Raw genomic sequence first — 25,398 nt, forward strand, 5'->3', positions numbered from 1 at the left:
ATGTTGTGTCCTTAGGGTATTATTACATATGCTCATGGTCGTTTTAATGGTGATGTTACATTGTATTTTTGTTTGTCATTTTTTTTTTTTTTGGTAAATTTAGTTGTATATCTTTAGAAGAAGAATTTAGTGTCCATCACGATATGTAAGAACAAACATTTTATCTTCAAGGAAGATACTTAGATTAATGCTTCCAGTTGGTAAAGTCTAATTTCACTGTAAGACTTGAGCTAGCACATTTTAACTTTATTCGTTGCAAAGCTCTTAATATAGTATATTGGCATTTACTGTGCCCCTGAATTTCCAAGGAGTATTGTTGATATCCTCCGTGTGATCTGCCAGTCATTCTGGTGAAAGAATAAAATCTGAATAGGTAACACTGGACAAAAAGAAATATAAAATACAGAACTATCTCAATTGTAAGTCTCTTAGATGTTATAATTAATACCAAATTGAGATTATTTTGTATTCTATTTGAGTTTGTGCTTGTATTAATAATGTTTAAATGCAGAAGAAACATGTAAATGCCAAGGATGTTAACTACAAACAATATTGTAAATTTCTCAAAAGAAATGAACAAAAGTCTTTATCCTTTGGTTATTTGTTGTTGTCAGGTAGATAGAAATAGTTTTTTGTGTTGGGAAATTTCCTAAATATTGTTAGTATGTTAATTTTAGGGTGTGTATATATAAAAATTCTCAGAAGAAAATAGATGCTTACTTTAAAGAAGATTGTCATTTTGAGTATTTGCAATTAATTTCTTGACTTTTGCTGAAAACTATTTGTAACATAAATATTAAAGATGGTATAATGCCCTCTAAGAAAACATTAATTTAGTTTGCACTTCTGTTGCAGGACATGGTGAATCAAAACATTTTTATGGCATGATCTTACACCTAAACCATTTACTTTGATTATATATGTATACTATATATAAAATATGTTTCCCATGTACCATAGACATTAAAGCTTTTGAGATATGAAATTAGATGAATATAAAATAATTTGAATGCCAAAGTGCCCATTAAATTTAACAGTTGAAAAATCATTTGATTCATCTGTGACTTATTTATCCCATTAGTTACCCTGTAGAATATTGGAAGGGATAAAAAGTTACCTCCATATTCCTTCCAGGTTTGCCCCTTGATTTTCCAAAGAAACATACTGCTTAAATTGGTAGTGGTTTATAGCTGCTGTTTTTGACACTTGTATGCATGTTTCCGAATTTCCAGAGTGCACTAAATGGTACCCTGGGGCTTATAAGAATTCTGTGTGTCTTCCCAAGTGTCTCACTTAATTCTAGGGTCTTGAGCTGTAAATATTATTTGATTTGAATATAGTTTTTAAAACTGTTTTTTTATTTATTTTCATTCCTCAGGCAAGACATCTGTATAGATTCTACTTCATCCCTGAGAGAGAACAAGCAACCTGAAGGTTTGGAATTAAAACAAGGTATGAATCAAATACTTAATTGTTCTACGACATTTACCTGAAGGTTATAAGCATTTACAATAATAAATTTTCACAGTGTTGCAGCTAGTCCCCTCTTTTCTAGACAGGGGACAGAAAATATATTTGGTCCAAAATCAAAAGAGAAGAATATACACTTTGTTTTATGACTCCTTTAGCGACTGGAGTAGTTCTGCCTTCGTGATGTATAGTTAGAGATGCCACCAGAAAGTTGTCATCTTAAGTATTTTTATGTTGGTAATCTTTATATCATTAGCTGCAAGATATTAGAGATATGTTAACAGGGTAGCTTCGGGTTGTATGTGGAAAAAATAAGTTTTATGGGATAACCTCTTTCTTTACAGAACTATCTTGTCTGTGTTTACTTTCTTCCTTATTTATTGTTTTCTGTAAATCAGTAGTTTTCGACATTATCAGCGAGCAGAATTAAAGTGGTAATTTGTGACATTCAAGCCGACGATCAATAGGGCTAATTTTTTAGATGTTTGTTTGTTTGTTTTGTTTCTTCTCATCCTAGTTGGGAAAATTGAAAGTAAAATAAATTTTTATTAGTTACTCACAGGATATATCACATTTTTCCTTTTTCCTGGTAATTCACCAGACAAGAAGGTTGTGTTATTTATTATGTAAGCAGCTAATCTTTGATGGCTTAGGATACTTTCTCTAAAACTGGAGTCATAGGAACTTATTTGGTAGAGAGAAGCTGGTTCTCAGTTTAGTTAGGCAGAATTTCTTTTTTTCAACTATGGTCTGTGTTACCAATGCTTAGTTAACAAAATGGAATAAAGTCGGATAATTAATTTTGTGATTCATTCAATTTATATGTAGAGAGAATGAAATCTAGATTTTCTGTAATTCTAACTTACGTATTCTGGGGTTTATAAATGTTTCTGATGATCATGAGAATTCCATTGCTTTTCAGAAGTCCTGTTGTGTTAGCCTCTTAAATAACCAGACAAAATTACATCTTTGTATTCTGACTACTTCTGAGCACCCCCAAGACATTTGCATTTATTTGTCATATGCAAATACATGCTAAGCACATATCATTTTCATATAATGTAGTCTTGTCATGTAGCTTTTGTACCATGTTTGAGTATAATTGGACAACTTTGTTACTGTTTCTGCCTTTGTTTCTACTCTTTGCATCAAATGAGCAGGCATTGTGGAGGTTATGCTGTTAGATTATCTGTGGAGAGAAGAATGTTATGTAATGCATAGAAAAAGCTACAATGGGCAGGCTGATTCCAGTTTATAGGGAAAAAGGAATGGAGACCTCTTTACACAAATTAGCCAATTTGAGAGAAGATTTTTTTTTCTGCTCCGATATTCAGGCACCTGGAGCTCTTTAGAACTCCCCGGTGTCAACAGCCTGTTTTGCTGGAATTTTCTTAAGCTAACTTCAGTCATTTGAAAATCGGCGATGTAGGCAAAGAGGAAAGAAAAAGGACTTCGAGTAGCTAGATATCACAAAGCTCATAGGAGCTTGTATAGACCACTCTTAGGTTCTCACTTAGGCATGGGAAACATCAGGAACACACTGTCATCAATAAGTGACAGCAAGCAGAGGTGAGAAAACATAAGATCAAAGCACAGCAGTTCATGTTCATGTTGTGACTGAATCTGTAGGAATTGGCTAAATTAAGTTTCAACTCTTTTTTTTTTAAAAGAAAGCAGGGAAATAAGTAAGGTCTTTTAGAAAAATGTCTATAGGAATGGTTAAAATATAAAATGTTTTATTGCATAACGGGATAAGCATAAATTACCTAAACTATGCAATTATGTAGAGCATGTTCCAGATAAATATTAGTATAGCTCACATCTGAACCAGCTAACAAGTAACTTGCTTGGAGTTCCCCAAGAAGCTGAGGAACACCAGGAAATAGAAATCCTGGCAGGCTCAATAAGGGTTATTGCCTTTTTTCTAAATGAATTAATATTGTCTATTTTTAATAAGCAAAACTTTTAAAATTGACTTAATATTATCTCTAACTTTTTTTTTGCATAGCTAGCTATTCTTGCTCACAGTGAGCTCAATAAAAACAGAATATAATGCTCCTTGTGAATGCATTGTCATTTTCTTTAATGGCTTGGCCGTTTAAGAAAATTCATTGAAGCTTATTTAGTGCCAAAGTAACCCTTTGTTCAGTAGACCAGAATATAAAGCAACATTGAATTTTCTCTTTGCTCTTTCAGAATAAAATAAAATTTACTGTATAACCTATTACCTGTGTGATACTGACAGGTTATTTAAATTACATTTTCACTTTTTTCAACTTCTAAAATACTCAAATATTGAGAAATATTAACTATGAATTAGTTAAATTGAAACGCGTTTCTTTGTCTAGAACTGGTTTCATTCATCTTGTTGATAGGAAATAACATTTGTGAAACGGCTGTGCTGACGATGCGTATCTGATTGTACTATTATCACACTTTAAAAATGGACTAATACCTGAAGATTCACCTTCGCTACGCAAACATTATTTAAATGTAAATATAATCTACTGGTTGATTGATTGGTACTGTGGTAAAATAGAAACTCTTCTGTTGGGGTTATTTTCCTAAGTCATTTTTAGCAAGAGGGCAGTTGTATAAGAAACACAGGTATAGTTTTGCTCTTTATCTTTAGCACAGCTGTGTTTGTGAACATATGCAAGCCTGAGAGCTTTTGTTAGTGTTCTGGAGAATTTCAAGGCTTATATTAATAAAAAGGTTTAGCTCAGCTTTTAAAATAATAACGGTTTATGTAAATTCTCTAAATTAGTCCTTTGTGCTATAGTTTAAAAAAATGAGAACTGCTATTTGTCCAAGGTAATTTGTAGAAAATATTTTTAAAATATCAAATCTCTGCTAATATTAATGAATTATCTTCCTTTAAATGTATCTATAAATAAGTTTGCTTAAGACATTCAGTAATTTAGATTTCACATGTAAGTAAGATAATATGGTATTTGTCTTTCTCAGTCTGTCTTATTTCTCTTAGCACAATAGCCTTTAGGTCCTTCCATATTTTAGCAAATACTAAGATTTCATTATTTTCTATGGCTGAGTAATACTCCATTGTATATGTGTCCCACCTCTTTATCCAGTCATCTATTGATGGACACTTAGGTTGCTTCCATATCTTGCCTATTGTAAATAACACTGCACTAAACATAGAGTGCAGATATATTTTCGAATTAGCGTTTTGGGTTTTTTCAGATGAATACCCAGGAGTGGAATTGCTGGGTCATAAGCTCTATTTTTATTTTTTGAGGAACCTCCATACTGTTTTCCATAGTGGCTGCACCAACTTGTAATTCCAACAACAGTACATAAGGGTTCCCTTTTCTCTACATCCTGACAAACAACTATTGACTATTGGTTTATTGATGATAGCCAATATAACAGGTGTGAGGTGATGATATCTCATTGTGGTTTAATTTGCATTTCTGTTAATTAGTGATACTGAACATCTTTTCATATGTCTGTTGGCTATCTTTATGTCCTTTTCGGAGAAGTGTCTATTCAGGTCCTCTGCCCATTTTTAAAATTGGATTGTTTGGCTTTTTGTATGTTGAGTTGCCTGAGAGATATATATATATATATATATATATATATACACATACATACATATATATCTCCATCCCTTATCAGATACATCATTGACAAATATTTTCTCCCATTTATAGTGTCAGGTGGGTATTAAAGTAATTGGAGGGCGTCACTTCATAAATTATATAAATGTCTAACCACTATGCTGTACATCTGAAATTAATATAAAATAATATTGAATCTCAAAAAAAAAAGACATTCAGCAATATTAAAATAATGGTCTATATTTAAATTGTTGCTTTAATGTTCACAGCTGCGGGTATGTGTAATTTTTTAAAGTAGTCTCCTTTGTAACTTTAAGAATTAAGCTCTTATGTTTGCATTCTTTCTTGGAAGGCATAAGGAGAAATTTTTTTAACTATACATGAGAAATAGCTAAGTGAAATTTGGGTATTTAGGTTGAAAGTAAGAGTTAAGGTCACTTTAAAATATTTGAAGGTCTGTCAAGTGGAGAGTGACTAGGCTTGTTCTGTATTGACTCTGAGAATAAAAATAGGGCCAGTATATAAAGTTATCATTAGACAATTTATTTATTTCAAATAATCACAAGTATCAGAAAATGCAGTCGGCTGTCTTCTGAAATACGTTCCTGTTGCTGAAGGTGTTTGAACACAGGTTACGTAAACGGCCACTTGGTGGCACTGTTGTAGAGCAGATTCAAGCAAGATTTGGATGTTTGGCCTTCATCTTGAAGTTCCTTTCTAGCTTTCAGATTTTGTGAAGACCAGTGAGTGCCTAGTGCAGTGTCTTCACTTGGGAGGAATGCTTAATAACTGTTTTCTTAGATTGTTTAATGGAAGCAGAATGAAATACACAATTTTTTTTCTATCCGTGTTTTATTCTATTAGAGGAAAAGATACTTGATGTACTCTTTAAGTTATATGAAGATTCCTTGAAGTACATACATTTGAATACAGTTAACAATAAATACGTAACCATATAATATATAAAATAATCAAAATCAATAAAACATTTACTACATCTTACTCTGATTCTTTCATGTTAGCTTTCTAATGCAGTTTTGCTGTGGTTAGGCTTACATCTTGCCACTTTTTCTTTTCTATTGAGGTAACATTGGTTTATAACATTATATAAGTTTCAGGTTTACACCATTATAATTTGACATCTTGTTTTTATTTTTTTAATAATCTAGTTGCCTCGTGCAGTTATATGTTGCCCTTCTAGTTGATGAGTTAGTGAATGACAGACAGCTTTAAAACACGCCTTGTTAACAAGCGCTTCAAGAAGTTGAAAGGTAGACTTTAATAGGGGGAAAATGTTTTCAGTGGTTAAACTATGTGATGAAACTTTAGAATAGATATTTTCTTTGAGCTTCTTTCAACCTTTCAGACCACTCATCACTAAAGTGTGATTGTACACACTCCCGGAGAATGCAGGAAGAAAACACCAGAACTTCTACAGTAAAGAAACATATATTTAAGCATCTGCCTTTTAAAATATCTGATTACAGATATATGATTATAATAGTATATATTTGTAAGTAAATAAAAAATATATAGCGTACTTAAAAATGTTTTCACTGATAGGATTATGTAGGTAGTGAGACCACTCTTGTAGACTGTCATAAAGAATTGATAGTGTGCATAACTTATTCATTTCTTATTTCTAAATAGTAAATGTGGTATAAGAGATTTTCCCATCATTTAGCCGAGACAGTAAATATATGAGACCATTTGAATCTTCAAGGTGAGGGACAAATGGAAAAGCCGAATTAATTTTAGTTCTTGTTGCTGTTGTTGTTATTTTTCCAAAGCAGTACTACACTAGGGGAAGCAAAGCTGGTAAGTAGAGGGACTAGAATAAAAAAGAATGAAGAAACGAATTTGCAGTTAAAAAGTAGTTGAGTTTTGCTGAAAAGATCTTTACAACTATAGCTGAACAAATAAATACAAGCTATAAAAAAATTAAAAAGGTAAAGAGGAAAATACTATCAGAAACTTTATTGCTTTGTAAAAGAAGAGAGAATGAAGATCATCAGTTATTAAGCAGCATTTTTAGGTGTAGATTTCAATGCCTACCATAGAAGAGGTCCCACCACAGAAGTGGTCCTACCAAAGGATAGATAGTAAACACTAGGCTTGAAATCAGATTTTGTTACTACCAGTTTCTGACCTTTTTACACATCCCACACCATAGCCTGTGATTTAATTAGCAGTTTTGGTTGCCATGTCATAAGTTCATAGATACTGAGCTTTTGGATAATAAACTTTAATTAAAAAAATAATAGTATTCCTTAATTTTTGAAGCAGCTTGCTTAGGTTTACAAAAAATTTGAGTGGAAAATACAGAGTTCCTATATACCCACTTACTACCTCTTCTCCCATTTCCCTTATTATAATCATCTTGCATTATGTGATAAATTTGTTACAGTTGATGAGACAATATTAATACATTATTAACTAACATCCATTGTTTACATTGAGGTTCATTCTTTGTATTTTAACATTCTATGGGTTTTAATAACTGTATAATAACATCTATCCACCATTACAGTAGCATACAGTATAGTTTCACCTATTCAACCCTCCCTCCCCCAGACTCCTGACAACCACTGATCTTTTTCCTGTCTGTAGTTTTGTCTTTTCTGGATGTCATACAGCTAGAATCATACAGTATGTAGTCTTTTCAGATTGGCTTCTTTCACTTATCAACATGCATTTGAGGTTCTTCCATGTCTTTCTGTTACTTGATAGCTCATTTCTTTCATTGCTCACTAAGCTTCCATTGTGTGAACGTACTGCAGCTTGTTTATCTACTCACCTGCTAAAGGGCATCTTGTTTGCCTCCATGTTTGACATTCATGAATAAAGCTGCTACAGTCATTTGTATGCAGGTCATTGTTTAGACATATGTTTTCAGCTCTGGGTAAATAACCATGTGTAGTTTTATAAGAAACTGTCAGACTCTCTTTAAAGTGTTTACCATTTTACATTCCCACCAACAATGAATGAGAGTTCCCTGTTGTTCCACATCCTCACCAACATTTGGTGGTGTCAGTGTTTTGGATTTTGGCCATTGTAATAGGTGTGTAGTGGCATCCTGTCTTACTTTGCAATACCCTAATGGCATATGATGTTGACTGTCTTTTCATATGCTTCTCTGCCATCTCTATATCTTATCTGGTGACTTGTCTCTTCAGATCTTTTGCCCATTTTTAAATTGGGTTGTTTGTTTTCTAATTGTTGAGTTTTAAGAGTTCTTAATATAGTTTGGATACCAGTCCTTCATCAGATGTGTTTTGCAGGTATTTTCTCTCAGTCTGTGGCTTGCCTTTTCATTCTCTTACTATTCATGTTGAATACATACTTTTTAAGTCTATGTCTCCTACATACTACATTTGCTCAGGTGGATTTAAAAGACCTACAAGAAGATATATTCAGCCCAAACCAACATTCTAATCTGGGAAGCTTTGTGGTCATTCCGATTCTGTTAAGATCTGCAAGGCAGAATAAAATATTTATATGCATAGATTTTCAAAATATACTTGGGTTTAAATTTTGGTTCTGCCACTTCAGTTGTGTTAACTAGGGCCAGTTGCACTCCCTGTTCCTCAGTTTCCTCATTTATAAAATGGGGATAATAAATACGAGTGTCTATTTCATGATTGTCATAAGGATTAAACGAGGTAATACATGTCAAGTGCTTTAGAGATGTGTTTGGTACATAGTAAGTGCTCAGTAAATATCAGCTCATTATCATTATTTCTACCATCATTATTGTTGTCATTAACATTTTCTGCTTTATCCCCTCAGTATCATCCCAACATCTTTAATTGGTAAAAGTATCTCTATATTGAATTGTAGTTTGCCTTTATGTAACTTTTACTTATTGGACCCTCTGTGCCCTTTGGATTATAGAATATGAATTTAATACCTCTTCTAAATGATGTCTCTTCAAATTTTGAAGCTCATCCCTTCTTTCAACAAACGGTTATTTTGTGCACCAGGAATAGAAAGATAAATAAAATGTGTCCTGGCTTGGAAAGAACTTGTCTAATAAAGGAAAACAGATGTGTCAATTAATTTTTCATATCCACCTGTATCTGAATTTATATACTCCCCTTCCGTCCTGTTAAAGTGGATGAACTCTGTGTTGCTGAGACCAGCCCTGTGTGTGTATAGTGATCACATCCCCTTTTGGGACCTGCACTTGTTTCTTCTCCTTACTTAGTCAGCGGCCCCTCCCCCAGCTGTTTCCCTGGCCATTGCTGAGTCCTCATCTCGACCTACCAGTCGTGTGACACCATTTATTATCCCCCTTCCCTGCCTCAGTCCTTATTCTTAGTCCCTTTTGCATTATGCTCTCCACTACTCGACTTCTGGAAGTTGAGTGCCCCAGGATTGATTCTTTGCACTTTGCCCTTCTTCTCTTTTCTGCATTTTCAGGTTGTGATCTTCCGTAGTTCCAAGACTGGCAACTACAGATTTATTTCTGGGATTCAGACCTCTTTCCAACACTTAACATGCTCACCTTACTTACTGAATGTTGAGTAAGCATCTTAAAGGTTAATGTGTCCCAGAATAAATTCTAGATCCTTTCCTGACTGCCCCCCCCCAACCAAAGCAACAAAAAAAACAACAACCTTGTTTGTTTAAAAAAAAAAAAATCACAACCTTGCTTTTCTTATTCATCCTTGTTTTCTCCATCTCAATAAATAACAATTACGTTCTTCTGAGTGTCCAGGCCAAGAACCTTGGAATCATTCTTGAGTCCTTTCTCCTCCGTCAGCAACTCTTATCAGCTCTACTTTCAGAATATTCATAATTCACCCCCTTCACCTGTTCTCAGTACATTACCCTGGTGTTGATACTTACAGCATCCCAAACCCTCTGTTTCTGTCTGTGCTCCTCTGCACTCATTTTTCCACACAGCTTGATTATGTTAAACTGTAAGGATGCCCATGTCATTTTTCTTTTTAAAGCCTTCCAATAACTTCCCACATTAAATCTCAGATCCTTCCTTCTTCCTGCCAGTAAAGCCTCATGTGGTGTGGCCGTCACTCTTCCCCTTGCTCGCCGCCTCCCGCTCCCGCTCTCCTCTGCACTCGCTCTGTGTCAGGGACCTTGCTGATGCCTTTCCTTGCGCCCGCCGCTCCTCCGCAGGCTTGCCACGTGAGTCTTCATTTACATCCCTGCTCATGTGTTACCTGGTCTGTCTAAACTACTTTTCTCAGAGCTCAGAAACCTCTTCATAAACCTAGAATTTTCCTGAGAATTGATGTCAAGTTTACTATAGTGTAGTCTTGTAGAAGTCACCTTCTTTTGCAGATCAGAACTGTGTTTATCAATGTGTCTAGTTCACAGCACATCTCAGAATATAAATGGAAATCTATCAGTTGTGACTACTAGTTTTAGTATCTCTCATGCAGATTATTCAAATGTGAGATTTATACGCATTCACACCAGTGGTGTACTGTGGTCAGGCTACCTGTTCTTGAAGATCAAACAACTCCAAATCGGTGAGGCCTTCTCTAACCTGCTTCGGCTCACCTCACCTCTTCTGTCAACGTCCTTACTACAGAATCAGTTATCACCTAGTTCATAGCACTACTGCCTATTTGCTTACTTCTGTTATAACACTGCCCTATAATTAATAACTTTTTTCAATTCAAGAAACATTTATGACTACCTAAATACGAATTGCAATGGTCTCTATCCCTAAGTAGCGTCCCATTCTGTGGTGCATCTGTTTGTTTACCTGTGACTATCCCCTTTAATGGAGAGTGTCCGTAGGCCAAAGGATTCTGCATGTCTTAGGAGCCTTCAGTCTTCAGTGCTTGTCTATAGTGGGTACGCAGGTTCTTTTGAATGAGGAAATGGCTGGATAGGTGATGAAAAGAATTTCTTCTTTCTCTTTTGCTCTGTTCAGTGAGTACATTATTCTCAATAGAGAAGATAGAAGCAAACTAGAACATTGCTTTCAGCCATTATTATTCTAGTACCTACCCCAAAGAATGTATTGCTTCAGAGTTTGTTTTTCTTTCTGGTCTTAACAAAACAGTCTTTTTGTTTGTTTTCCTTAGACTTTAGCTTCATTTATGTTACTTGTATAAATTCATACCAGTCTTTCATGTTAATCATTGGTTATGTGCCCCTTGTAAAATGCGTGGTCATCATAGACTTTCCTCTGTAGCTTATATTTCTTTGGATATTTCCTCATTTAGATGATTAAAGTTTAGATCGAGTTTTATTTTTGAGGATCTTTCTACACTCTTGAATTATCCTTCCCCATGAGATTATACCTTTTCTCCGACTGTTTTGAAAACATACAGGACACGTTTTACTTCATTTTCCACTTTCACTGTCATACACTCTAAGGTGACAGTTATTTTTTCCAAAGGCCCCACTATTTCTATTTCACATATTTTGTGGAAAGACTTAGGGTTAAACTGACAGTTTTTATTATTTTTCCTGCTTATTTACTGGAAGTGTTTTTAATTTTAGGGTATGATTTCTGTGTCTTATAAAATATACTACCACTGTTTTGGCATACTGATGACTACCTGCTTACTACATGAGTATAGAAGAGATACCTTTGCATTATCTAAAATTAGAATCAAGTCTTTACTATCTCTTTTTCAGCTTTTGTATACATTGAAACAAACAAAAGCAATGCCATAGGAAACATGACAGTTTGTGAAGTAGACAGTGAATTTGAGTACACCTTCCTTGGATGGGCAGATTGTGGAGCATTGAGATGTTACGAGCAGAAAATATTTGAGCATGATGCCCTTTTACACGAGTAAATTCCAACAGATCTTTGAGGGGGAGGGGAAAGTTGCCTCATTCTAAACTCTAGTGCTTGTAAATATGGATACTGAAATAACGTTCCTGTCTTCATTTTTCCTCTTTGTACATTTTCATGTTTCCTCCTAGATTTATTTTTTACTAGGTCACTGATTTATTATAAAAGGATATGATAAAGGGTACTGATGAACATTCAGATTGAAGAGATGCACAGGGCAAGGTGTGTGAGCGGGAGCTGGAGCTTCCCTGTTGTCTGAATGCGCCCCTGCCCCCAAATCCCCACAGGTTCACCAAAGCTCTCCATATCCCGCCCTTTTGGGGTTTTCTGGGAACTTCATTCTATAGGTGTGATTGATTAACTCATTGGTCATTGGTGATTGATTCAACATCCAGCACCTCTCCCCTCCCCAGAGGTTGGGGGTGGGACTGAAATTTCCAGCCCTCTCTATTCACATGGTTGGCTCCACTGGCAGCCGGCCCCATCCTTAGGTGCTTTCTCTAATATCAAACTTTCATTCTATTATAGGTCTGTTTAATCAAATGGTAGGAAAAAGGATAAGTGACATTTTTAAAGATTTTCTTCCTGTTTACTTTTAAGTTACTAGAGGAATGATTGTAGACAGGAATCTTGCATCTGTGTTTGTGCTCCAGTGTGACCCCCAAAATATTCACTTACCTGACCCATTGTAAAAGGCTGGTCCCCATTGTGCTTTCTGACCTAGAATGGTGACCTGCGGAGGCAGTGATTTCGGATGCTATCTTTTTACATTTTCTCATGTTTGCGCTTTATTCTGGCAGGCTCACATACTTCTGTGCTGAGATAGATCTCGCTCTTGGCCTTTGTGCATTCTGTCCCTCACACTTGGAGTTGCTCATTAGATTCTGAGACCTACTTCACATCACGTATCTGTGAAGATCTCCTTGACTTTTCCCTATTCCTTTATACATTCTGAAATTGTTATACTTTATATTGTGCATTTCAGCCTTTAAAATATGATGTTCATGTTTTAAGCATACATGAGCACCATGAAGGCAAAAACGATCTTAATCATACTACAGATATTTAGTGTACCCCACCTGTGGCATTTTGTTTTGTAAAGCCTACCTCTTCTGCAGCCTTTATAGCACCATTGTGGCATATGGAGTCAATATTGACTATTTATTGATTCTTGGAGTAATCTCTGGGTTTGTGATTCTTAAAAGTTAGCTTTATAGGCTAGTGGACACTCACATTATCTGGAAGTTCAATGAGGGTTTGAGTACTAAAGGGTAGCATACTAGACAGGTTTTTAATATTGTTTGCATTTTCTTCTTTTATCAGGAACAATCATTTATGCCATGATTAAATTTTGAATATGATGGTTAGCCTGATGCACTTAAATTTAAGTCAGTAGTTTAAAATACTACATGAAAAAGGGTCGTCAAGTTCTGTGAGTTTTTCTGAGAGGAAGATTGAAGGCCTCTACAGAAAAGGTTATTCTTACACATGAACGGGACAATTGTTTCCTTTTCAGAAAATTAGATTTGAAAAGGCTGGAACTCAATAAAACTGTTAAAAGTTATCAAGCTGAGTTTCTACACTAAGAATACATTAGAAGTGTGTTTGTTATGTCATAAAATTTAGTAAAACCAAAAATTATCTGTTCTCTGAGAAACTAAGTCCATGGAGGCATAACATTGCTGTCCAGTGTATCATAGACTTTGTTACTGACGAGATTCCAGCAGATCGACAACACTGGGGGCCTTGAGAGTTAAGATCCAGGATCTAGAAGAAGAGATGGGGAAATGTGTCGTTCGAAACGGCACCGCCACTGAATATGAATAACTTAAAATCAGTGAGAAAAACTAATTACAAGAGAACACAAAATCAAATAACTTAACCCTCTTAATAACCCGCTCTATGATGATAGGAATATTGAATTTGTTTTCTCACGTTTCCCCCCAGGATATATATATATATTAATATATTCTCAAATCAGGTTTGTAAGTAGAAATCCACTTTCTAAAAAAAAAAAAATCACTTTATCTTGAAAATTTTCAAACAAATATAGGAAAGAAAGGAACCTCAATTCCCTTATTCAGCTCCATCTTCAACAATTATCCACCTGTGGCTAATCTTTTTTCATCCCTACTTCTAAATGCTTCACACCACTAGATTATTTTAAAGCAAATCCTAGGCATCTTTTCTGTTCATCTATAAATATTTTAGTGTGTTTGTATCTCTTAAAGAGATCTCTTTTTAAACTTAACCATACCTCCTTTAAAGTAACATTTAACATCATATTCAGAAAGTGTTCATATTTAACCTGGTGTATTCATTGGTGGTATTGTGATACTAAGAGTGATTGATTGGTTCAGGTGTCATCAGCCTGACACCTAATAGTTTTAGTAGCTGTTGATAATTGTCTAGATCGATTATTTCATTGGGGATGCAAAATAATGATACATATTTTTAATCCTCAGATATCCAGTGTTGAAATTTCTGATTGTTCTGTAATATTTTAAAACAATATTTGTATGAATCAGGATCTAGATAACGTCCCTACATTGCAATTGGTTGATAGTAAGTCTCTTAAATCTGTATGCTCTCCCTTCTTCCTCCCTCTCAGCCTCCCTTTCGCTGCAGTTTATTTCTTGAAGAAACTGGGTGTCTGCTAAAGTTTCTCAGTTTAAATTTTGGTAACTGCATTTCAATGTTTCATTTAACATTCCTTTATTTTCTGTATATTGGTAGTTAGATACAGAGATTTGATAAGATTCATGTTCATTTTTTTTTTTTGAGAGTTTATTTAAGCCAGACTGACTACAGTTGCTCAGAAGCAAGATCTCAAACTCTGTCTTCAGTGTTTTGACAAGTGTTTAGAAGCACCTCCATAAGGCGCCTTTACTACTTCTCTTTTCTGCGATCATGTTAATAGGCATTGGGATATAGTGTCCAAAGTGGCTGATACTGTTACTCCTGATTCCTTGAAACTGGAGTTAGTTGGTAATCTGGTTTTTTTCTCCTTTGGGAACTATTAGGAATTTTTCTTTTTAACCCTCGAGTTATGGTATTTCACAGAATGTGTACTAGGTTTGATGCTCTGCATTTTGCAATCCCCTTTATCTGTGTGGACACCTTCACCTCCAATCAGTTTTCTTCTAGATTAGTTTTCTTTTCTTATTTTCTGTTTTTCCTCTCTATTGTCTCTTTCTTACTGTCTGAGTTGTTCTGTCACTTCAGTCAAGTCTCTGCTCGATTGTTAACGTTATCAAATCGCAGTAATAACTTCGTGAAGGCATTCTCCTGCTACTGTCTTCTTACCCGGCTTTATTTTTCTTCATAGCACCTAATATTTATTTATTTATACTGTTTTTCCTGTGATTTAAATGTAAGGCAGGGATTATTTTTTTTTATTCACTGCTGTTTCCTCAGTGTTTAGTCTCTTGCACATAGTACCGCATTCCCCGAAAATAAGACCTAGCCTGACCATCAGCTCTAATGCATCTTTTGGAGCAAAAATTAATGTAAGACACGGTTTTATTTTGGTATAAGACTGGTTCTTATATCATATCATATTATATCGGATCTTATATTAATTTTTGCTCCAAAAGACACATTAGAGCTGATTGTCTTATTTTCGGGGAAATACGGTATATAAGTATGAGTAACTTTCAAAGGGGCACTGGCATTGAGCCAAATGCTAAATTCTCAGTAAGTGCTAACAAAACTTAATTTGTGGATAAAAGAGTCCTCCACAAACTGCTATTGTTAAACTTCAATGGAATAAAGTGTTTGAATAAAACTTACGGTGCTCTGGAACATTGGATTAACAGGTAGCATTAATCTACATTATATAAGTTAGTATTTTTATACTAATATAATATAATATAATACCAGGTCTTATATTAATTTTTGCTCCAAAAGACGCATTACAGCTGATTGTCCTGTTAGGTCTTATTTTCGGGGCATCATGGTAGGTGCTCAGTAATATTGAATTAATTATATTAGGTTGTTGTTGGATTCAGCATTCATTCTCATCTTTCAACTTTTATTGCATTTTAAATATATGTATTTTTTCTATATTTCGAGAGGGTTTTTGTTTTTTTTTTACATTTCTCCCAGCAACCATTGAATACATGCTTTTGATAATTGTGTTTTTAATTTTAATGCTTCTTGTCCTCTTGTCTTTTCCGTTGTAATATGTACTTGTTTTATGTCTGCAGTCTCTCTAAGGGTACCAAGTAAACTCTCCCATCCTTCATTCTCTTCTAATACATTATCTTCTGATCCCTAAATTTTTGTTATTTTTTCCTTTGTTCATCTTGGTCCTTCATTTCTTGTAGCTGGCTGGTTTGTGTTTCTTCAGTAGCTGTTTAGATACATTAGTCTAAGAGATCTCTCTCTTTATTGTAGTAAAAATAGCACTCTCAGTAGAGTGCTTGGACATGTGGCAAGAAAGGGAAGGTAAAAAAGGAAGCGTTCAAATGGCTCAACTATTCTGAATGAATTTAATTTTAATTATCCTGCAGTTTGTTCTACAGCCAACTCTTTTTACTTCTAGGAGTCTCTTATCTGTGGTGTTTTTTTGCTGTGGTTTGCTTTGCTTTTATTTTTCTGTCAGTTTCATTCTGCCTACCTATATTTTCTGAAAATTTTCTTTTTAGATGATACCCTTTCTTATTACCTAATATAGTGAATTCAGTTTTTATTTTTAAACTTTTTACAAGATTATAATAGAAATATTTGAAGAAATACATGTGCGTAGAATGAAATTTGAAAACTCATTTCTTCTCTTCCCTCTCTATTCCCCTCCCCAGAAGTAACCACTATTCATAATTTGATTACTTTTAATATAAATATGATCATTATTCTTTGTTAGTTTTTTGACTTGACAGCATCTCTTGAATATTTTTCCATCTTACCAATTTATTAATTTATTCCAGATGGATAAAATTCCTATTTTTTACTAATGAGTAAAAAGTCATATCTTATTGTTTTAATAGCATTTCCCTGATTTGAAGTTTTAAGTGTTGAGCATTTTTTAAATGTATTCGTTGATTTTAAGACAAGGCAGACAATTTAAAAATATGAATGCAATACGTTTTTTTTTTTTTTTAATTTATTGAGGTGACAATTGTTAGTGAAATTACATAGATTTCAGGTGTACAATTCTGTATTACATCATCTATAAATCCCATTGTGTGTTCACCACCCAGAGTCAGTTCTCCTTCCATCACCATATATTTGATCCCCCTTACCCTTATCTCCCACCCCCCACCCCGCAATACATTTTTAAAAAGGACAAATGCAAGAATATATATAATGGCTAGATATGTTTAAGAAATGACTAAAAATGTGCAAAGGGTAGAAACAGTTACACATTCCACAAAATATAAAATATATATGTAATACAAATCCTCAGTTAACTTACAATTTTTATACTATTATTTTTAAATATCTCTCTTCTGTCCCTTCAGTGAGTTCTTGGTAGGGAAGAAATTAAATATGTGTGCTCATTGTAGCCGTTTTCAGCAGGAATTCAGACAGTTATTTAATTATCCCATGTTCTAGTGTTTGTTTTGGCTTAATCTAGTAAGTCACGATCAAGAAATTTCAGAAGCATTCATTCACACATACCATTAGATATGCTTTCATTTTATGCATCAAAACTATTTCTGATAGATTGAATTATTGGTAAGTAGAATATTATAGGCTATATCATGGTTTCAATGGACTTTAGAGATATCCTAGAACAGTTTGCCTTAGTGCTTACAGAAGAGAAACTCTGAGAAGGTAAAGGATTGGCCCCAAATCTCCTACTTCATGTCAGAATAAGAATTAGGATTTAGGTACCCCAATATTCAGACTCTCCCTCCCACCACCCAGCCATTATATTCTCCTGCTCTTCATTCATTATCAGGGAACAACTTCTAGTCTGAAAACAATCACATTTTTTCAAGAACGTATGTTTTAAATTCTTTTAAACAGACTGCAGATTTTCATTCAGAATCAGTGGCTATAGATCTAGAATTTCAGATCAAAAGCCTGCTAGGCATGAAAATTAACTTTTTGAGACTATGAATAACTTAGCACTTCTTTTCTTAAATTTGTTTTCATCTCAAATTAGAATTCTTATATAAAGCATTATTTCTAAATACAAAAGGCTATTTGGAAATACTGTAGCTATTTGGAAATACTTGTTTTTTTGCAGAGATGTAAAATATTCTTTGGCATCAAATAATTAAAATTGCAACCTTTTTTTTTTCAAGTTCTATTTGTGGACACAGATCATTTATTGATTAATTTTTTACTTTAATTTTGGAATAGGGAGTTGTTTTTGAATTACTAGGATGTAGGAGGGTAAGTCAAGGTCAGTAAATCATTTTTTATAAAACCAATGGATTAGAATTGTTTATGTCCTATACATTGTAGTATCAGAATTTTCCATTTGTCAATCTGTGTTTTATAAATAAGTTTTTCCTACTGTACAAAGGTTAAGAAAACTAACATTTTGGTGATCACAACTTGTTTTTTAAACATATTAAGGATTTAAAGGATAAATAAATTGGAGGGATAAGGCAGCTCTCAGAGTTGTAAATGACACCTGGACTTAAGTAACATGCAAGGCCAAAGTGGGTGAGAGCTGTAATCTGCATTTATATTCATTTTTTATCATCAATTACAGAAGTTTTATAACAAATGCATTTTTAAAAATTATGGTGTTCTAACTTTATTAATTAAAATCCTCCTGATGAAAATTTATTTTATCTTAGAAAATGGCCTGAGGCTTCTCCTTTAATGTATTGATTTAGAACAAAGTGTTTGAAAAAGCATATGAAAAAGGATTTAGGATAATTGCAATGCACATAGTATCCAGCTTGCCAGTGATAGTTTTCCTTTTTTTGTAGTTTATAAAGCAAAGTATTTTAAACTCTTTCTAGAATGGAGTTTTACTTCAATAATAAGCAATACTCTACCAAAGGGTTTCCAATGATACTACAAGCTTCACTGTGGTATAAAGTGTTAGTGATGTTTTTTAGGAAAATAGATCATGGAACTCCATATGATGGTATGAATTTTAGTCATAAATAGAAAGGAAATTTTGACCAGGTCGTTTAGTTTACGTGCTTCTTTTCTCCCCTTTTTTGTTTCAGGAAAAGGGGAAGATAGTGACGCGCTCAGTATAAATGCAGATGCTTATGACAGCGACATAGAAGGCCCATGCAACGAAGAAGCAGCTGCTCCTGAGGTCCCAGAAAATACAGTCCAGAGTGAAGCCGGTCAGATAGATGACCTGGAGAAGGACATTGAGAAGAGTGTGAATGAGATCCTGGGTCTGGCAGAGTCTAGCCCAGAGGAGCCCAAAGCCGCCACCCTGACTGTTCCTCCTCCAGAAGATGTTCAGCCTTCTGCACAGCAGCTGGAGCTGCTCGAACTGGAGATGAGGGCAAGAGCCATCAAAGCCCTGATGAAAGCTGGTGATATAAAAAAGCCAGCCTAGTCACTTACCTTCAGCCTGAATTGTAGATGTGTTTGAACAAAGCCACATCATATAATTTTGTATCTGAAGTTTATTTTGGGTCTTATATGATATTTCTCAACACTATTAGATAAACTCATCTTAGACCTAGAATATGTTTGGGTTTTTGTTGTTGTTGTTACTTTTATATTATATATGTGTTACTGTTTTCTGAGTTCATGGCAAACAGTGTTGGATAACTGGGTACTTTGTTAGATGAATATATATAGCTATGTCTGTAGATTAATATCTGAAAAGACATTAGCATAGAGTCATGGTATTTTTTTCTTTATTTGTAAATGTTTTGGCACAAACATAAAAGCTTAAGAAAAATCGACCAAGCATGTTGCTCTTAAGGTTGCCTGTATTTTGCAATAGAATATTAAATTATTGCTCTGAGATTTGTTAACATTTTGAGAAATTTAATTAATGCTTATATGCACTTTTAAAATACATGTTGTCTTGAAGATACTTTATGGGTGTGTATTTACTAGTAGAAACTGAGTAACATTTTTCACTATAAGGATTAGAGATGTGAAATGGCAGAGAAAAACTTAATTTGTGAACGGAAAAGGACTTAATTTAAGGCAATTTTTAACAACGTAGAGTAACTGCCCAACTGTAGTTCCAGCAGACAAGCTGTTCTTTTTTTGATATTACTGGATATTTTGTTGAAGTTTTGTTTTTTGTTTTTCAATAAAAAGGGAACACATTTTCATTCTAAGCCATCAGGAAAAGGAGAATATTTTATCGTATAGGCTTTCATGTGGTGTTTTTGAAGATCTGATGTGCTATAATTCCGTGAATTAAAAATAATAAAGACTATCATTCTGGATTTGAAGACTTGATACATTTCCAAATGCAAAATTAACTTCAGGAAGTTTTGGTAAATTGATGTTATGATTAATCTACTTTTGTATAGTTTTTGTAAATAAATGAACATCCTGCCACAATTACAGATGCTTTTTGCCCCATCACTAATTGCAGTTGTTTGATACCAAAATAAATTTAGGTAGAGACTCTTAAATTATTTTTTTTTCCAGAAATATAAATCTAGAACTGTTGTTTTTATATTTACTTACAAGTATGGTATATTTTATTTATAAGCCATGCTCTACTAATGTTGTACGAGGATCTTCCTCAGATGTAAAACTTTCAGGGATTGTGTTTTGTTAACTGGCTTAATTAATTATATGTAAATTTAAAGGATTTCTTATAGAAATAGAGAGTATGAAACATTGGAGTTCCAGTTACAAATTCATTTTCTTGGTTGTTCCTGAACATGCCTTTAAATAATCTTGTCATTTTTTTTTTTTCTCCCTGAATCTTTCTGATGAAGCACAGAGGCCTATATCATTTGGAATGCTTAGGCTGGTAGATGTGAACCTGATTTAAAAAGTGAGTTCTCATAGTTACTGCTTCAAGATGATAGAGCACTGATTATGGTATAATAATTTTTTATTTCAACTATAACTGAAAGTTAAAATAATGAAGTAGTGCAGGATAAACGTTATTGCTGCTTACTAATTATAAAATGCAGTAGATGACATATGTGATTAAACATACAGGAGTTGTAAAAGGTCTGAGTGCTTTGTATCCGATTAAAGTCACCACCTTCTTAAAGCATCGTGGGTCTGCTCTATTCATTGCACACACGGGTTCAGGGGACATTTGACTAGAGTTGGTGTGTGTGAGGTAGAATGAGCTGAACAAATTAGAAGCTTCTTAGACTCCTACTTGGAAAATCAACTTTTCCTCTTATTCTTTTTTTTTTCTCCTTTTTTAATGTTGAAAGACGAGCGCTTTTTGAAAATGAATGGCTTTTGAGAAAAGGGAAAAGTTTATTTTAGAAATGCCTAAGTAATGAGAAAATACCATATATTGATCTGACGCTGTTATTTAAATCATCAGCTCACAGGTATTTATTGATTACCTTTAAGGTGTTCAGTCTTATTCAGAATCTTAAACTCGGGATGTCACAGTATAGATTTTAGAATGGAGTAGACTGACTCATAAAGATACGGGTGCTGCTTCCTTTTATGCCTGATTTTTCCCTTTGCCAAGGTAAGGAAAATTTACAGGCAGGGTTTAATAATTAAAAGAGAAAGCAATTTAGCAGCCCGATTTTCCATTTAAAGTCAGTAATCCTGATAGTTGACCAAGATCTTGACCCAAATTTGAATGATAGGTGGCAACTGTTAATAATGGGTCCTCGGCATTAGACCTTAGCCCACTTTTTGATGTTCCTACTAATTTACACACTGAGATATATCCAAAAACCTATTACCAGATTACCTGTGTAAGGTACATTATGAAAAATTACCTAAATACCCCAAATCTTTTTGTCGAACACTATCAGCTCCTGAAAACTATCAGGCAATATTATATCCTTCCTGGTAAATTTTGTTGCCAATACTTGCTTTCAACAAATCGTTAGATCCTAGTACGCGATTAGCTGAGTAGAGGAGTCATTTGAACAGTAATACAAATTACAATAAAATAAGTATTTTTCAATGCTATTTCCAAGGTAGGTAAAGCAGGAGTGAACCCACAATTTGGGCCAAATTTAGATGGCAGCCTAAAAATTTTTTAAATTTTCAGTTCTATGTCATCATAAAAAGTAGGAAAAACGAGTTCAGTTATATATACTTATCCTTTATTGTATCTATTTAATTCTTAAAAAGTAAAAGACCAATATCCTTTAACTTAAAAATCCTAGGCATTTTTACATTTTCTTTATTTTCAAGTAGACTCCCTTTTTAAAGGAAAGGTGGGAATGAATATATCAGTAGGAACTCAAATACATTTCCTTGATATTCAATCATTTTTTAAAAAGCTTTGAGATGCAATGAAAAGAGTGTGAGAGTTAAAAGCAGAAGGTTCTGATTCTGTGTAAACCAGCTGTGTAACCTTGGGCAAGTAACTACAACAAGGGAAATTGTTAACTAATGTATAGGATTTCTTTCTGCTGTAGAATTTTGTGATTCTAGTACAGGATACCATAAAATTTGGGGAAATTTAGGGAACTTTTGAGTTCAAGTGTTTACCTTTTCTCTTCTTCCCCCCATTCAAAATGAAGCTGTCCATTTAGTCTTTCTCCCAGTGTTGCTGGATGTGAATAATAATCCAGTTTGTATGTTTTGTTTTTTTCCTTTTACCTTTTACAGTCTTTATTGTTAGGATCCCTTGATAAGTATACTGTCTAGAATTATTCACTTTGGTCCATAAATTTAGGTTATCTTTAATTTCTTGCTTTATTTCAAAATAACATATAAATGTTAAGTCAAAAAGGTGTTTTTCCAAGGCTCATAATGAAAAATAGTACTCTCTTTCCCTATTCTTTTTACATCAGCTTTTGCTACTGAGAGGTAACCACTTAAAACATCTTTTAACCGGTTTTTCCATTTATCTCTGTGGTTTTAAGTAACATGATTATTAGGCTCTATCTTGATATTTCTGTTTTTTTATGTTTTCTATTGATCTATTTTGGACTATGAAGATGAAGCTCTATTTCTTCTACCTCTTTCCTAAACATGTACCTTCCTCCCTCAGTCTCTCAATACACTACAGTGACAGGGTACTTTTTTGGTTAAGTTAGCATTTAATATTTATACTATTTTCACTATGTAAATAATGTAGACAACTGGGTTGTGTGGTATCTGTAATTATATTCCTCTTTTGTTCCAATTTTTTATTCAAATTTTTTGGAATTAATAATATAAATACTTTATTATTTCATTTGCTCAGTGTTCTCTGTAGTACACATTAACTTACGTTATACCCTGTCTTCCAGAAGTGTAAATCTCTTCTTGGCAGGATGCAAAACATGATACAATCTTTTTGTTTATTTATTTTGTTCTTGAAAGACATTCCTCCTGGAGCTCTGTTTTATGCTAATGTGGATTGGTTGCCCTTCACCTGGCATGTTGGATATCCCATTCCTGAATCCTCTGTCTTCCTCATGGAATTTATTTCCACATTTTGGTGGCATACCTCTTCCAACAGCTTCCTGTGAAAGAAGGCATGAACAATAAATTGTTTTGATTCATTGGTGTGACTCAGCATGGCTCAGTTCTGTCCATATACTCGATTATAACATTGTAACATTATGTGAGTGTTGCTGCCCAGGCTGGAAATCCTTGTCATTGCATCTGGCCTCCAGCTTCCATTGAGGCCGGGGAGAAGTCCTTTGTCATTTTGATTCTTTTTCACTTATGTGTGTCTTATTTGTTTCTCTTTGGAAGTTGTTAGGATCTTATCTTTATTCCCAGTATTCTGAAATTTTTTGATGATGTGTCAGAGGATGGCTCTCTTTTTGTTGTTGTTTGTTTAAAAATAACTATTCGGTCTTTTTTCCTATCTCAAACCCTGACCAAGTGAAAATCCTGCTAGGCAAGTGCTGGGAGACCCTATACTGGAAATAATTAGGCTCCATCCTACTCCTCAATTCACAAACTGTTGGATGGATCTGTTTGCATTCATTAGTAATTGGTGGGTGATCTCAGAGGGGAAATTAATGTCATTTAGTCCTGGGAAGTTTTTAAATATTGCTTCCTGATTACGTTACTTTCCTTCTACTTGTTCCCTAATCTCTATTTCTGGAACTCCTTTCGTTAAGATACTGATTATCTAGGCCTGATTTTTTATTTCTTATTGTCTCTATTTTCCATCTTTTTTTCTACTTTCTTGTATATTTTCTCCATATTCTCTTCCAGTTCTTCCAATGTTTAAAAAAAGAATTGTATTTTTAATATCCAAAAGATCTTTTTATTTTTTATTCTCTGAATATCCCACTTTAAAAATAGCATGTTTTTGTGTCTGTAGGGGCATGGCTTCATCCTGGTGACCGAGCTATATCCTGTGAGGCCGTGCAGGCAGTTCGTGACCCTCCAACTGGCCTATCTGGTGCCACATGATCCTCCCAGGAACGTTCCAGACAGGCAGTCCTGTGCGGAGTCATCACAGGAACATTTTTTCCTCTATCTGTGGTTCTTGCAGAAGGATGTCTTGAGACAGTTTTCCCACTTGCCTCTGATTCCTTTGAGACATGCGACTTTCTGCCTTGTTCAACTTAGGGCATAGCTGCAGGCTATCAAATTGCTTAGCTGAAGCCTGGCTTTAGCTTCTCAGCAACAGGGTGTCCCATCAATCCTCTTGCATCTTTTACTTTGTTATCACCCTGCACAAGGGCCGTGGAAACTTGACTGCTGGTTTTTTTCTTTGTTTGTTTTGCTGTTTATATAAGTAATAAATTGCCTGTATCTGAAAAGAGCTCATTGTTTTTCTTTACCAGCTAAATCTGTGAGGCCTGCCTTGGCCCTGGCCTTGGCTTTTTGTTTGACAGTTTCATGGATGTAACATTTTACCTTTCCAAGGATGTGAATTTTCGTGGTGGTTTTCAAGTTTTCTTTTTTTTTTTTTAGCCTTCTATTTCCTTCCAGTTAATTTTTTTCTTGCTTTGCTCTTCGATGTCATCTCAAATTTCTGTAAATCTTTGGTGATATTTGGTAGCTTTCACATATAAGGAGTAAGAAAGACACTAAAAAGCTGACTGGAAGCTCTCTTTATGGATGAGGTTCATTAATTGGTAAAATTCAATTTTCTCCTGGGCTGGCTGAGGGTATCTACCATTCACTCTGAGGGCTTTTTATTTAGTCCCCTTGTTTTAATAGGCTAACCCCATGCTTAAACTCTGCTTGGTTTGTCTGAGTTTAGAATCTCATGCTGCCACTTGGCCAGTCATTGGTGGAGTTGGTGAACAAATGTTGCCTGTTTGTGAAGAGACCAACTTTCATGTTTTATCTACTGCATTCTGTCTTTGGAGGAACCTGGGATCTTCATTCCTGAGCCTCACTTGGATTTGTGTTTAGAATCAAGTTGCTTCCCAGTTTCCTACAGGCCCTTAGTTTGCAGGCTTCTTCATCTGCTAAGTCAGTTCCAGTCATTTGTTTTTCAGCTTCCAAAATTTTCATAACGAATCTGTCTTTTACTGTCTATCTGAATGAGTTTGTCCTTTTAATCTCTGCTTGTCATTGTAATGGACTTCCATGAGGGAACAGTGG

General features: G+C 34.4%; 1 protein-coding gene across 2 annotated transcripts in view; it reads left to right on the plus strand.

The window, feature by feature from the left end:
- Positions 1 to 20,960, plus strand: part of CAAP1 (caspase activity and apoptosis inhibitor 1) — a 46,339-nt gene extending 25,379 nt beyond the window's left edge. Inside the window, exons 5-6 of one of the 2 annotated variants that reach the window (XM_019736276.2) lie at positions 1,379 to 1,452; positions 18,972 to 20,960. In XM_019736276.2, coding sequence (XP_019591835.2) covers positions 1,379 to 1,452; positions 18,972 to 19,318 — 421 coding nt within the window. In that variant the 3' untranslated portion in view covers positions 19,319 to 20,960. The remainder of the gene's footprint in view (positions 1 to 1,378; positions 1,453 to 18,971) is intronic. The other variant, XM_019736277.2, reaches the window with a different exon arrangement.
- Positions 20,961 to 25,398: the final 4,438 nt, after the last annotated feature.

This window comes from Rhinolophus sinicus, linkage group LG04 (genome assembly GCF_036562045.2).
Source record: "Rhinolophus sinicus isolate RSC01 linkage group LG04, ASM3656204v1, whole genome shotgun sequence".
Lineage (NCBI taxonomy): Eukaryota > Metazoa > Chordata > Mammalia > Chiroptera > Rhinolophidae > Rhinolophus > Rhinolophus sinicus.